The following is a 15,132-nucleotide window of genomic DNA, read 5'->3' as shown; positions in this document are numbered from 1 at the left end:
TGCCAATGGAATCGGGGTTGGCTTGTAACATCCTCTCCTACTATATACACCCTCTCTGTGTTTGTAGCTCTGATAACCGCACACATGTTTGGGTGGAGTTTCCTGCTCTATATCTCTGCATCATAGAGACACAGCTTGAAAAAACATTTAGTATGCAAAGCATCATGTCTAATAATTTCATTTACTAATATACCCAATAGACTGAGCCTCATCCACTGGTTTATAAAGTTTGATGATCAAATTCTCAAATGTAGAATTTATTGTGGCTCATCAGTGCAATGCAGGGTATTTTCAAGCAGCATATATAGATCCAGGAAAGTGGATCCACTGGAAAACATTTGGTTGAGGAGAGACGTTCCTCATTTATATACAAAATTAAGCCAATAGTCTCTCCTAAATTTACCCTAGAGACTAAGTCTCACCCACAGCAAATAATACAAAATGAAAACTAATTGCAAACTGTCCCAGAATAGCACTCTACATCATACTTAAAGTTAATTTAAAGGAGAACAAACCCTTTAAAATCCACTGGGTGAGGCTCAGTCTCTGGGGTATTCCACATATTTTAGAAGCAACCCTTCCCAGAATTCATAGTGATGACAACTTATTTTACTTGAGTGCTTATAGACAGATAGTTAAAGGGATTCTGTCATGATTTTTATGATGTAGTTTTTCTAAATTACACTGCAAATAATTCACTGTACAATATAACATTTAATTCCTGAACCAGGAATATTGGTAATATTGGTGGGTAGGCAGCCATCGCAGGTCATTTTGCCTGGTCATGTGCTTTCAGAAAGAGCCAGCACTTTAGGATAGAACTGCTTTCTAACAGACTGTTTCTTCTATGTCGCAATGTGAAATGGATTTTACTACTGAGAGTTGTTCTTAAAGGACCAGTAACATCAAAAAATGAAATTGTTTTAAAGGAATACAAATATAATGCAGTGTTGCCCTGCTGTGTTTGCTTCAGAAACACTATGGTTTATATAAATAAGCTGCTGTGTAGCAATGGGGGCAGCTATTCAAAGGAGAAAAGGTTCAAGTTACACAGCAGATAAGCTCTGTAGAACATAATGTTATCTGTTATCCACTAATCAAACTGGCCATAGACGCAAAGATCTGATCGTACGAGTCCAGATATTTTTGGTCCCATAGAGATCGGTCGTTTGGACAGGTTAAAAGATTTCTGATAATTTCTCTGCATGAATTGCCGATCGGAAGGTTTTCATTGGGAGACTGTCACCAGCTTTGTTGGACATAATTTTCGCACGATTGCGGTCAGGGGCAGAACATCGGCTGATCTGTTCTTTTACCACTTTATTTGATCTGAATAGTTAGTGGCAGGTCGGGAGATGGGGGAAGTCTGATCGTTCGAGGATTCGAATGATCGGATCTTTGCATCTATGGCCAGCTTTATCCTGTGCCATATAGCATTTTTTGAATTTCCGCCATTGCTAATTAGCAGCTGGTTTATATGAACTATAGTAGTGTTTCTGAAGCAAACAGAAGATCGGTTTTACCAGTGCAGGGTAACATGATATTTTCATTACTTTAAAAAGAAATTTTTTGGTGTTACTGTTCCTTTAGGGCAGAGACGCGCCATCAGATTCGGGGGGAGATTAGTCGCCAGGCGACAAATCTTTTCTTCGGGGCAACTAATCTCCCCTCCCTGCTAGAGTGTAAATCGCCAGCTGGATGGCCCTCTGAGCGCTTCGTTTTCCAAAGTGGCCCGAAGTTGCCTCACAAGGAAACTTCGGAAAACAAAGCGCTCCATGTGCCATCACGCCGGCGACTTACATTCTAGGGGGTGGGAAGGCGGTTCAGGGAGATTTGTTGCCCCGAAGAGAAGATTTGTCGCCAGCTGGGAAACTGACAATATGTTTAGCCCCATGACAGATTTCTGTTCAAATCAGAATTGGTTTGCTCTTTTGAGAAAGGATTTCAGAGCAGAATTCTGCTGGAGCAGCACTATTAACGGATTCATTTTGGAAAAAAATAAAATTTCCCTATGACAGTATCCCTTTATGTATGGATTTTTTTAGAATCCCCCTGTAACTGTACCATTTACCCCCAATGGCTATTCTGACAACCATTTTTTATTTAAAGGTATCTTCTGAAACATTTGAGTATTTTTTCGATATGTAGCTGTATGTACATCTGCATCCATCTTACCAATCTTTAGCTCCCAGTATGCATGATTGGTAGCCCAGCCCCAACTGAAACATCTATGCTATAAAAATATTTTGAACAGCTTAACATATTACAAAAGACTGAAGCTTCATGAGTCCTAAACCCCAAAGACAGTAATTGCACCAGAAGGGCCTGACCAAACATGCATTGGAGCAATTTGTAATTTTTACATAGCTTAGGGACTTATTTGTGCTAAGCCAAGGTATTGCTAGGCACAGAAGCAGAAACAACTGTAGCTCTTTGGGGGGAGGTGGGTGAATTTTAAGAGCTGAATGACCATTTTACACTGATTACTAATCTGTGTACGGCTATTGTAACAAGTATCCTTTCTGTTCTCAGCACTGGCTGCCTTTTGAAACAATGCAACATAAGTAAATTGATGGTCTTTGCTGGAGAATTGACATTTGCAACATTGTTCATAGATACAGTAACATCAAAAATACGAGTTTAAAAGTAATTAAAAATATAATGGATTGCTGCCCTGCATTGGTAAAAGTTCTGTGTTTGCTTCAGAAACACTACCGTCGGTTATATTATGGAGCTGTTGTGTAGCCATGGGGGCAGCCATTCAAGCTAAAAAAGGAGAAAAGACACTACTAAAGTAAATAAACTACTAAAGTGGTGCTGTCACCCAGACAAATTGTTTAATAAAAGTCCTTTTCAAATTAAAAATGAAATCCAATTTCTTTTTTTTTTTATTAAAGCATTCATAGCGGTTGTAAGCTCATTTAAAAATCTCAGCTGTCAAATATTTCACTTTCCATTCAGCACTTCCTGGATGTCACTGCTCTCCACACATTCCCCCTCTCTTTACCATTTAATTGTGTAGCCAGGGCATGGTAATGGGCATTGGGTCCCCCATTCTGGTGCACAAACAAGATTCTGAGATGACGCAAGGCTTTCTTTAAAAACAGCGTCCACAAAATGGCTGCTGCCTGCTATCATTTTGAATTCCCAGACTGAAGGAAACAAGATTCAAATACTTTATATAGTGTAATTAAAGTTAATTCTTGACTAATGTGATAAAATAGGATTTTAAATAGTTACGGGATAAAGGATCAGATCAAAAAAAAGCTTCTTTTCGAGCTGTGAATATTGTGTTTCTTAAAGCCTATTATTAAAGCCCTAATTGGTTAGGACCAGCAAATAAAACCTGTCTCTGTCATAAGTGTTTGCTACAGTGTAGATTCTAAAATCTGTAGCGCAAAAGGTACACATTTCAGCCAGTACTGCAATAAATTGCCATGATACTAAACACTTGCCTAAACTTAATATTGACAGAGAACAAAACCTTCAAAATCAGTGAAAAGGAAGTCCACTACAGCAAAGAGAATTGCAATAATTTATTTAGCAGCGCAAAATATACTGCACACAAACAGAGATAACCATAGAGAACATATAAAAGAAACAGACTCACATAATACATATTTACAAAACGTTGCCCAAAAAGGCAAATATATTAAAAAATACATTTTTCCCCAATGAGAAAAGCAATTCCTATGGGTGATCCCTTATAAGAGATAACAATATGTATATATAAAAGCTTAGAAATATAAAAAGATTGTACCTAAGATGCAAATTGATTTTTAAATTCACCAATAAGACTTCTATCTTAACATTAAGAGTAAGCAAAATAAATGAATCTAACTATTGCTCCATTAAAATACTAAAACGTAGATAACGGAGCACATACATACATGTATGTATATATTTTAAAATGTGTATTTTGACACTTTATGACTATACCCATAATGTGATTTAAATTCATTTTTACTAAACTACAACCTCCGTAAATTCTGTTTGCTTTTTTTGCTTCCGGGCAATGGCTCTATAGGAATTCTATAGCTCCTCGGCTTACTTATCAGGCAGCTTTTTGAAGAGTGATATTTACAAGAGCACAGTGTGCAAAAGTCCAATTTACAGCTCTCTCGTGTGCAGATGGCACGATGAAGGTAGGAGTCATATTTAGCTGGGGAGCCACAGTCCACACAAGCTTTAAGGCTTTGGTCATTCTTTAAAGTCTGAGCAACCTGGAAAAAAAAAGAAACAAAAACAATAAGTACAGGACTTTGGCCAAGTTCATATATAAAGGATGCAGCAAATCCAGGATTCTGACAAGTCTCAGCAGTTTGTGCAATATTTGGCTTAATCCTGAGAATAAAGTCTAGCTTTAAAGGGGTGGTTCATCTTCAAACAACTAGTTGTTTTCAGATAGATCACCAGAAATAACGACTTTTTCCAATGACTTTCTATTTTCCAATATTCTAATATTGAAGTGTAAAGTGTCATTCACCTTCTGAACCAGCTAGGGGAGGGGGTCGCCGACCCTGTAAACTGTTCTAAATGGATACATTTAGTTTATACATTTATCTTTGACCCTGCTGAGCAGAATCTCTGAATTTCGTTACAGGCAGCTGTTTGAATGGATACAATAGTTGCGAATACTCCAGAGAAGCTCCTGAGAAATGTATCAACTAAATGTTGCAAAATTCTAACAGTTTAAAGTCTGCACCTGAATTACTGAGCTGCCAGACAAACACCAGAGACAAGAGCATTCAACTTTAAACTTATATTTTGGAAAACAGTAAAAAATAAATAATGGAAAGTAATTGAAAAAAAGTCTTTATTTCTGGAACTACAGGGAGTATAGGCTGACAAAAAAAGTCATGGTTTTCTATTGGTATATGAAGTTCACATTTATAGATATTCAATCTGAAATTGTTGTACAAGTGCACTGAAGCGGATAAAAATATTTCTAGCAATGACAACTGTACTTACCTCAATAAATTCTGCATGTCTGTTATTAGACAGGCCTCCATTTTTATTCTGCTTTTTTGATGTGCAGAGAGAGGACGCTGCTACTTTTTGAACAGATGCTAAAGGCACACGGCAGAGAGACTCATCACGGGTTGCAGTGTGGGTGGATACTTTGGCTCGCTTTTCCTATTAAACAATAATATTTACAGTTAAATCATTGCCAACACATCATTCATGTAAGCTGTAATTTAACAATAGCAAACTGAAGCACATTACAGAGCTTGTATTAGTAAGAAAGTATGGTTATACAAGTCAAATAGGTAAAGAGGAAGTGTAGGGCAAAGATTAAAAGTAAAACTGCCCGTATTTGTTCAGATTCGGCCAGGCAGCTTAGTTAATTTTGGCCCTAATGCCAAACAATCTATACATGCCTCCGAGGGTGGCAGATTTAGAAGACCATTATGCTATCCTGTAGGATTGCACGGATTCCTATGTCCAGAGCTCTTGTAGGCAGGTAGACAAATGTTAAACCAAGAGGAACCAATGTCTCTACGCCCATCTCAGACCTACTCATTTGGCCAAAGGCTTGAACAAATGGAAACATTATATGCAGCCAGCCGGAGAAATCAGAAAATAACTCATCTGTAGGCACACCACCAGCCCAACCCGGTGGCCAAGCATAATTTACCATTCCCCTCAGCATCAAAGCAACACACCTAGAACAACTCACAGGAGTCATGGGAATTTCCAAGCTTCCAGTGACATCACCAAATACATAAAAGTTAAAATAAATAAAACTTACACAAAGTTCCTTGCATCCTAATTTGTAAGTATTGTAGGCCCAGTTGTCTTTTTGTAGTATTTTTCTCCATGTTGTGCTCACACCGATGACACTGTTGAGAAAAAGAACCCAAACATTTAATAATTTGCATACAGATGTTGGCTAACAATTTAAATGCACCTTGACAGCTAAGGTGAAGCAAAAAGGACATTAAACTTAGCACACAAGCATAGGTGGTAGGACACACTCCTTCGGCACCAATTACATCTTAGATCTTGTGTTTTAAAGTATGATTTCCTGCATGCTTTTCATTTCCCTCATTTCTATTAAGGCGTAAATAGTTGGCACAGCCAATTTATGGCACAACTGTAAAATGAAAATCATAATCTGTTCCAATTTTCTTGCTATAGCACAACCTATAAAGTCAATACTCACTTTATTAAATCCATTGCATTAAGGTGCCTTAAAATTTTAGTCAGCAAATGCTTGAAGTCTCGATGGAAAAGTTCTGCAAGGATATCTACTCTTTCCAATCCCATACTTTTGCCAATCAGATGCTCAAGACCATAGTTTCCACCACAAACGACATCATCAACCGCGTTCCAGTCAATTTTTTTACTTGTTTTTCTCATTTTCTTCAGCGTAGAACACATGGCTGCTTCAAAACGAAGGATCGGCAAACATCTTGTAGATAAAGTATGAAAGGGTTTTTGGTACTGCATGAGATTCTTTGGCGTGTCACGTACTTGAATATCTGACACATTACTGTCTGTTTCATCTTGACATGGAGAGTCATTTTGCAGTATTGATGAATAACCACTATCTTGCAATGAACTATTTTCTTCATCATGGTGTCTTTCTAAATCATTGAATCCATGTAAAAGATTCTCTTTGTTGTGTACAGGCAGATCATCTGTAAGGTCTGCACACTTTGCAACTGTTGTGCAGGAGCCTAGCACATTTTCATAGCCTTTGCATGGACGGTCAGGTTTGACTGGACTGATTTCTAAGTGAACATTGGTTGCACTTGATTTTGACAAGAGCTTTTTCGGAGATGGGTTACTTGTAAATCCACACATCATATTGATAGGTAGGACAGGACCCTGTGGAAGAATGAGAAATGCATTATAGTCACTGTTCTTTAAACAGAACACAGTAAATTAAATTTTCCTATCCACCCATAAATGAGCTCTCAGTGAGTGAGAATAATGTTAAATTTAAAAAAAAAAGCATATTTCTAAACAGAAATTGCATTCAAGCAGCATCAAATGAGAAAAAAAACTGGCAAAAATAGGGGCCCATGCTGCTCAGTGCTGCGCAACATGGTGGTGCTCTAAAAATACATAATTATTATGAGCAAAAGACAAGACAAAAAAACCCACAGTCCATCAAATCACCACCACAGAGGGAACAGCGAGGGCTACAATTTTTCCCACACTAGCGTCCAAAAGGCTCAATTAATTACAATTTGTTCACCCAAGGTAGGGTAGACTGCATAGAAACTGAACCTTGGGTGCCCAGGGTTATAAAACTAGTTGTAGGGATTAGAGAGAGAAACTCCCAATTTAAGACAGAAAGCTTGATAAAGGGAAAGGAAGAAAAAATGTGAAAAGGTAGGATAGAAAAGTTCAGAAAATGGGAGCTAAGGGAAAAGCAATGTAGGATATCTGATGAAACAGTGGTGCAATCTTGTGAGGTAAGCACGTTGGGTCATTGGACAGACCAGTTTTTGATGGGGGGAGGGGCACACATAGTACAAGCCTAGTTGTTACATTATTAGAAGACTCCGGTTTGTCAGAAACTAATATAAACCACTTACTGGCGCTATTTCAATAAATGATCATTTCTTGTGCCCCCCAGACCACTCACATATATTACACCCGCTGCTTTTCGATGGTTAACACTCTACCGGACAAGGTAAAACAAAACAAAATATTCTGCTTCATGTAGTGAGCTCACTACTTATTATGTTATTGTTTAGCTCGTGCAAATGGAAAATACACAAACTTGGTCAACAAAGCTGGCTTCTACAAAATATTGCCTTAAAAATATGCGTGACCAAACGGACCCCGGCCAAACTACCTTATACATAAACGAATATGCATTTCTCACTGCAAAAGGGGCTATGACCACCAAATTTACCACAGGTATCCCATCCCTGAAGGACTCCTTTGGCATTCTCAGCATCGAGCAACTGAGTCAATATTACAACAAAAAACACTTCCAATTTGTGTTATTGGTTAAAGCAATATATATTGCCAGTGTAATGTTGCACATACACACATTCCTGGGTTATCAGCAGCCCAAAAGTGAGCCCCCTCCCTCTCTGACTTCCCTCCAGCGCCATTTTGCTCTCTGTGAGACTCCAGCAAATTGTCTATGAAAGCAGACGAGTCGCAGCTTTTTAGGCAGGATTGAAACCCCGATTTGTGGTAGCAGAAATAAATATATGTTAGTTTTTTTTCAAAGCAATAAGGAGAGGAATTGTGGTAACAGAAACACCCCATCCCCCTTGTACAATATGGTGGAAGGGGAAGCTTTTGGCGGGTGGAGGGCTCAGAATGGATAAAATATCAGCGGTGAGAACATGTCGCCAGCAGATAGAAAACTGTTCTGACCAAAAGGAGGCTCAGGGCACAAAAGCTGTAACTTTTGGCCACACTACGGGCACATTCATCATATACATAAGAAGCTAATTCATGTATATCTGACACGATGCAGAAATAGGTATAGGATACACACAAATATATATATTACAGTAACATCTATGTACGTATAGAAGGAAACAGGCACTGGTTAATATGCCATAGAAAGAAATAGCAGAAGTCCGCCAACACCCACGTTCCCTCGCATTTCATAGCGATATTTAACGCTCGCTGCATTGCGTTTAGCACCTAATCATATACGTATGTATTAACGATGGCCACAAATCCCCACTCTAGGCTCCAGTATAGCCTGAACGCAAGTTCCCCCCAGTTATACTTACCGAAAGGCTGGAATCTTTATTCTGGATAAAATATCACGCTTTCCCGGAGCGCCTACGCCTTACGATCATTTACCAAAAATAAAAAGAATGTGTTTAAAATCGTTCTAATTTTTCATGACACCCCCCCTATCCGATGGCTCCCGCTCTCACTAACCCCCCAAGCCTGTTAAAACACCCGTGCTCTAAAGTTGTCAAGTAATGGCGCCAGCAGTTTGAGCGACTCTTTAACACTTTGAATTTGGCGTACAAAATAAGTCAGCCAATCAGAAAAAAGATAGGTTTGGCGGCCGCCAATAGGAAGACGTCAAGCGCCTAACGAAATTGCGCTTGCCTATTGGCGAATATGACCGGAACTCAACCCTACTAGTACTGAGGGATTCTAGTACCGACGTTTTTAGTTTCGACTAACAAAGGAAGCAATGTTTTCTTTAAACGGGGTACAAATATTTAGCATTTACCACCACCAAATAAAGCATAATGATATGTAACCCAGTGAGCGTTACATATATTTTGACTAGCGTAATGGAGGATTCTAAAAACCGGAACAGGATTAAAAATTCTTGTCGCTATGCAAACTGCGTCTTAAAGAACGAAAGCAATGCTAAAATGATAAGCATGATGCTAGTGAGCTTCAATAATGGCGGCAACCCATCATGGCTCTAGCATCTCAGGCAGTAGCAATAAGGACAGAGCAGCTGTACCTTGTGTATTATTAAAAGTATTTCACTCGCATTTTGGCCTATGGCACTGTTGGCACAAGGGGTAAAGTTGATCTGTTTTGGGCTGGCTGTATGCCCTGTGTGTCATACTACTTAAATAAAATATTGGAAATCAATAGAATTTATAATAGAAATACCAAGTAAAGGGAAGTACCTACATGTGGACTAGAAAGCCAAATTGCTTCAGATTCCACATGTGGGGAAACCCACATGTCCCTAACATCCCAGATTATAGCATTTTCATACATTTTTATCATTCCACGTACCACGATCGACTGCACCTTAAACACATTGGGGCAGATTTACTAAAGAGCGAAGTGGCTAACGCTATCGACAATTCGGGAGGATGAGGCATATGGAATTAAGGGTATATTTTTAACATAACTTAAATTTTTCATATATGAGTGATGAGGGATTTCCCTGCAGTGAGCTACCACAATTAATGTGGATATGATCTTAAAAGTTCTTGTGGTAATATGGGTGTGGTTTAAAAGGGGGAGCGGCCAACACTGACTTCCATTATGAGCCCTCCACCACATAGGCCAGTAAAATTTTGGCCCTCGGTACCACAGAAGTTGGACAGCACTGGTATATCTAATATAAGCAATTATAAAACAACTGGACTTGCTGAGTAATCATTGAAGACGTTTTTGCCCACACTATGGGCACGTCCATATACATAAGAAGCTGAAACATACATGCACATCTGACACAATGCATAAATATATATATTAACAATAGTGAAACGTCTTCAATGATTACTCAGAAAGTTCATTTGTTTTAGAATTACTTATATTAGATAAACTGTACTATAGTTTATATAAACAAGCTGCTGTGTAGCCACGGGGCAGCCATTCAAAGGAAAAAAGGCACAGGATACACAGCAGATAACAGATAGGCTCTGTAGTATAATGGGATTCTTCAGCAGGTATGCGTTATATATTGTGTATCCTGTGCTTGAATGTCTGTCCCCATGGCTACACACCAGTTTGTTTAACTATAGTAGTATTTCTAAAGCAAACCCACCAGTTTTAAAAGTACAGTGCAACAATACATTAAAGTGTCACTCCTTTAAAGGAATTATTCAGTGTAAAAAAATAAAAACTGTGTAAATAGACAGGCTGTGCAAATTAAAAAATGTTTCTAATATAGTTAGTTAAGTAGAAATGTAATGTAAAAAGGCTGGAGTGACTGGATGTCTAACATAATAGCCAGAACAATACTTCCTGCTTTTCAGCTCTCTTGTTTTACGCTGACTGGTTACCCTGGTTACCAGGCAGTAACCAATCAGAGACTTGAGGGGGGGCCCACATGGGTCATAACTGTTGCTTTTGAATCTGAGCTCAATGCTGAGGATCAATTGCAAACTCACTGAACAGATATGTACCATGTGGCCCCCCTTCAAGTCGCTGACTAACACAAGAGTTATAGAGCTGAAAAGCAGGAAGTAGTGTTCTGGCTATTATGTAAGACATCCAGTCACTCCAGCCTTTCTACATTACATTTTTGGCTAACTAACTATATTAGAAACATTTTTTTATTTTGCACAGCCTATCTATTTACACAGTTTTAGTTTTTTATCACACTGAACTGTTCCTTTAAAACATTTACATTTTTTGGTGTTACTGTTCCTTTAACCAGCCCAAATGGTAAAAATTAAATTAGCTGCCAGTGTTGCTAAAGGGTGGTTCACCTTTATGTTAACTTACTATGCCATAGAATGGTTAATTCTAAGCAACTTTCCAACTGGTCGTCATTTTTTATAGTTTTTGAATAATTTGCCTTCTGATACTTTGATTACTTTTTTTTTTAAATTAGGGTCACTGACCCCATCTAAAACAAATGCTCTCTAAGGCTGCAAATGTATTGTTATTGCTACTTTTTATTACTCATCTTTCTATTCAGGCCGTCTCCTATTCATATTCCAGTCTCTCATTCAAATCAGTGCATGGTTGCTAGGGTGATTTGAACCGTAGAAACCAGATTGCTGAAACTGCAAACTGGATAGCTGTTGAATAAAAAGCTAAATAACTCAAAACCCACAAATAGACCACAGTCTATTAAAAATACTTAAACATTCAGCAACCCGATAGCAATAATGTGATTATGCCAGTTTAGTTAACATGAAGTAAAAGCTACTGTTTGTATTACAAAGAGAAAGCAAGTTAGCCAAAAATAATTACATGTGTATGGAATTACATGTGTACGGAAGTAAGGTAAGCAACAGGAACGTCAGATGGTTTCGCAGCGTTCATCAGATGCAACACGACTGTCGAATGCAAACGCATCAGACAGTCATGTCGTGTTGGATGAACGCTGCGACTTCATCCGACATTTCCATCTCTTACCTTATTTCCGTCGCATCCGACGGAGAGACATACGTTGACATTCGGGGAAATTAGTCGCCCAGCGACAAACCGCCTCTTCTTCGGGTGACTAATCTAGGCTAGAATCTAAATGGCTGGCGGGATGGCACTCGGAGCGATTCATTTTCCGAAGTCGCCCGAAGCTTCCTAGAGAGGCCTGAAGAGGTGATTTGTCGCTGGGCGACTGAATCTCCACGTGTGTCTCTGCCCTTAGGTTGTTAGAATGCTTATTGCAGCTACTTGCATTTATGTATGGAAGTTAACTATTAACATTCTCTAACAAAACAATAAAAGCACACACAGGCTGAATAATCAATGAAAAGCATTACAATTTTACCTTGCTTTATTGATTAAAACTTTTATGAAAGAAAAGCTTAGACGTTGAAGTAACCTTGATAAAGCTGGGGCAAGCAGCATCAGCACCCATGGCAATACTACTTAGCCCAGACCCAGGGGCGTAACTACAGAGGAAGCAGACCCTGCGGCTGCAGGGGGGCCCAGGGGGTATAGGGGGCCCCCATGAGGCCCTAATTGATGAGCAATTTCAATATATATTGATAAAAAAGGACAATCTCTGGAGATGTTGGGGTTCCTAAAATTAATTTGCTGAGGGGCCAAGTAAGAACTAGTTACTCCACTGCCCAGACCCCCTGCTATATGGGCATCACTGAAAACTTTTACCACCCACAATACAAAATAGACTAGGGGGTAAAAATTATGGGGGCCAAAACCCCCCTGGCCTGACGACTATACTAGTAATCTTTTCACTGCGAAAGCCAGTGACGTATTGTGTCAAACCTATGTTTTTGGCAGCTGAATGGCAGTACTTAGGGACACCACTGCCCTATGGCAGAGAACCACAGATATTGAAAGGCCCCAATCCACCTGTCACTGCTCCTGATAGTAAGTAATGAATGGAGTGTATTGGACACATAAAGTAGTGACAACTAAAACTCTGAGCAAAAAACGCTGAAACCACTCAACCATCACTGCTCTGTGTACATTTAATATGGCTCTTCAGAAGCAGTGGCACGTGAACAGGGGAGTTCTGACTGCTGCTGTTACCTGCTGGAGGGCACACTGCTCAAAACACCCATGTGCCATAACCCTCAGAGTCTACCACAAGGACGTATATATCTCTTTTATAAACTCTCTTTAAAAGCAAATGTAAAAAGAATAGCTGATCAGCAATTATGTTGACCGTATCCCCTTAAGAAGTTTTTTTTAATACTCACCCATTAGTGTTCACTGTGGCTGCTACCAAATAGAAATAAGCCATGGGCATGGCAGTGTCCTTTTCTTTGAGTCCTGAAAGCAGTGTAGAACCAAATCAGCGCACATGGATATCAAAGCTGGTTCCTATCATCCAAATGGTGTATGTCAGTTGATGCCTCTGTTATCAGCTACAGCCTGTAGTTGATTATAAGTGACAAGTAGGGAGTCTTGTGCCTTCTTAAAGTGGTGTGGAGATAAACCATACTATGCCATCAGCCACAATGTAATCAAACAAAAAGTGGCACATGTAACTGTGGAAAAGAAATAATGATGGTGCTATTCTAAAATATATTTCAGAAAACACTTGTTTTAACAACTTTAAACCCCTCATGCAAACAGTAGCCAGAACAGGCCAACATTTAAAGCACTCCTCTATGACAGACATAGAAACCCTTCTGGAATTTTCCAGAATCACCAGACTGCCAGTCTTATACTGCAGAGTATCTTGGCACTAGGATTAAGGGGGCTGGATGTACAGCTGGCATATAGAGTAAGCCTCATTTTTATGTTGCTGAAGTCCTGGGAAAAGGCAATACACATTGTGGCCGAATTGAGCACATTTTTGCCTGATGTTGACTGTTTTTTTGGGATTATTGTAGTAGTCAAAGTTTTGTGAACACTAGTTCTCCTGTACTAAGATTCACCCGCTGTACGGCGCTCACCGAAGGATTCACATGAGACGTATGTTGCTTAGTAGAAATGCGGCTTTATTGTGCACAGCAAGTGAACATAGGCAGTGGGTTGGAGACATACGCGTTTCTTGCCCTAACTCTCCCGGCACTTCATCAGGGTTCTACTAAGCAACATACGTTTATGTGAATCCTTCGGTGTACAGCGGGTGAATCTTAGTGCAAGTGTAACTCCGGACTGAAGTGGCCGGGATCCCGCGAGAGCTGCTACTGGAAGGGGAGACGCTGCGCTGCTGCATGGGTGAGCGCCGCTAAATTCCTAAACCTGTTTTCTGTGAATTGACTAGTTCTCCTATAAAAGATAAAAAGAGAAAATGCATTTCTGTTTAGAGCATTCCATCAACACTGCAAGAGCATTCAGTAAAGCTTGTCTTCTAATAATGAATTTAATCCAAACAGAACAGCTAAATTTAGCTGTAAATCACTATTACTTCCTGTATTGTTCTCAGTATTAAACATTAAAGGAACAGTAACACCAAAAATGTAAGTGTTTTAAAGTAATTAAAATATAATGTACCCTGCACTGGTAAAACAGATACAATTGCTTCAGTAACACTACTACGGTTGGAATAAATTAGCTGCTGTGTACCAATGGGAACAATTGAAATAGGAGTAGAAAGCACAGGTCAAATAGAGGATAATAGGTATGCTAAGTAGAACATAACAGTGTTCTACAGATCTTATCTGCTTTGTAACCTGAGCCTTTACTTCTTCAAGTGGCAACTTGTGTATATAAACTAAATAAGGGTTGGGGCAGACAAGGAGATTTAGTCGCCTGGCGACAAATCACCTCTTCAAGTGGCGACAATCCGCAGGGCTTTGTTTTCCGAAGTCGCCTCACGAGGAAACTTTGGAAATCCAAGCGCTGCAAGTGTATTAACGCAGTTGATTCTTCATTCAAGCATACAGAAGGCAGTTCGGATAGATTTTCGCCAGGTGACTAAATCTCCCCGAAACTGCTCATCTGCCCCAATTAGGGTTTCTTCAGGACAAAAGTAAATTATACAGGTATGGGAACTATTATCCAGGACCTGGGGCTTTCCGGATAATGTATCTTTCTGTAATTTGGATCTTCACACCTTAAAGGAAAACTTTATCCCCAAAATTAATATTTAAATGGGTTGTTCACCTTCAGACACTTTCAGTTGATGGTTTCAGAAATAATGACTTTTTCCAATTACTTTCTGTTTGTTTATTTTCTATAATATTGAAGCGTAAAGATTAATTTTTCACTTTTTCACTAGCAGCTCTGGGAAGGAGGAGTTGCCAACTGTTTAACTGTTCTAAATTGATACATTTGTTATGTTTATCCCTGCTGAGCAGAATACCCGAGTTTCATTGAAGGCAGCTGTTAGAATTAATACAA

The 15,132-nt window shown here is 39.2% G+C and overlaps 1 protein-coding gene across 1 annotated transcript; it reads right to left on the bottom strand.

The window, feature by feature from the left end:
- Nucleotides 1-3,523: 3,523 nt before the first annotated feature.
- fbxo5.L (F-box protein 5 L homeolog) lies at nucleotides 3,524-8,831 on the bottom strand. Its single transcript, NM_001096012.1, is given in 5 exon segments — nucleotides 3,524-4,223; nucleotides 4,972-5,136; nucleotides 5,753-5,843; nucleotides 6,167-6,834; nucleotides 8,718-8,831. Coding segments are annotated over 4 exon segments (1,155 nt in total). The 5' UTR covers nucleotides 6,814-6,834; nucleotides 8,718-8,831; the 3' UTR covers nucleotides 3,524-3,971.
- Between the last annotated feature and the right edge of the window lie 6,301 nt (nucleotides 8,832-15,132).

This window comes from Xenopus laevis, chromosome 5L (assembly GCF_017654675.1).
Source record: "Xenopus laevis strain J_2021 chromosome 5L, Xenopus_laevis_v10.1, whole genome shotgun sequence".
Taxonomy (NCBI): Eukaryota; Metazoa; Chordata; class Amphibia; order Anura; family Pipidae; genus Xenopus; species Xenopus laevis.
This window is presented reverse-complemented; position numbering and strand designations above follow the sequence as displayed.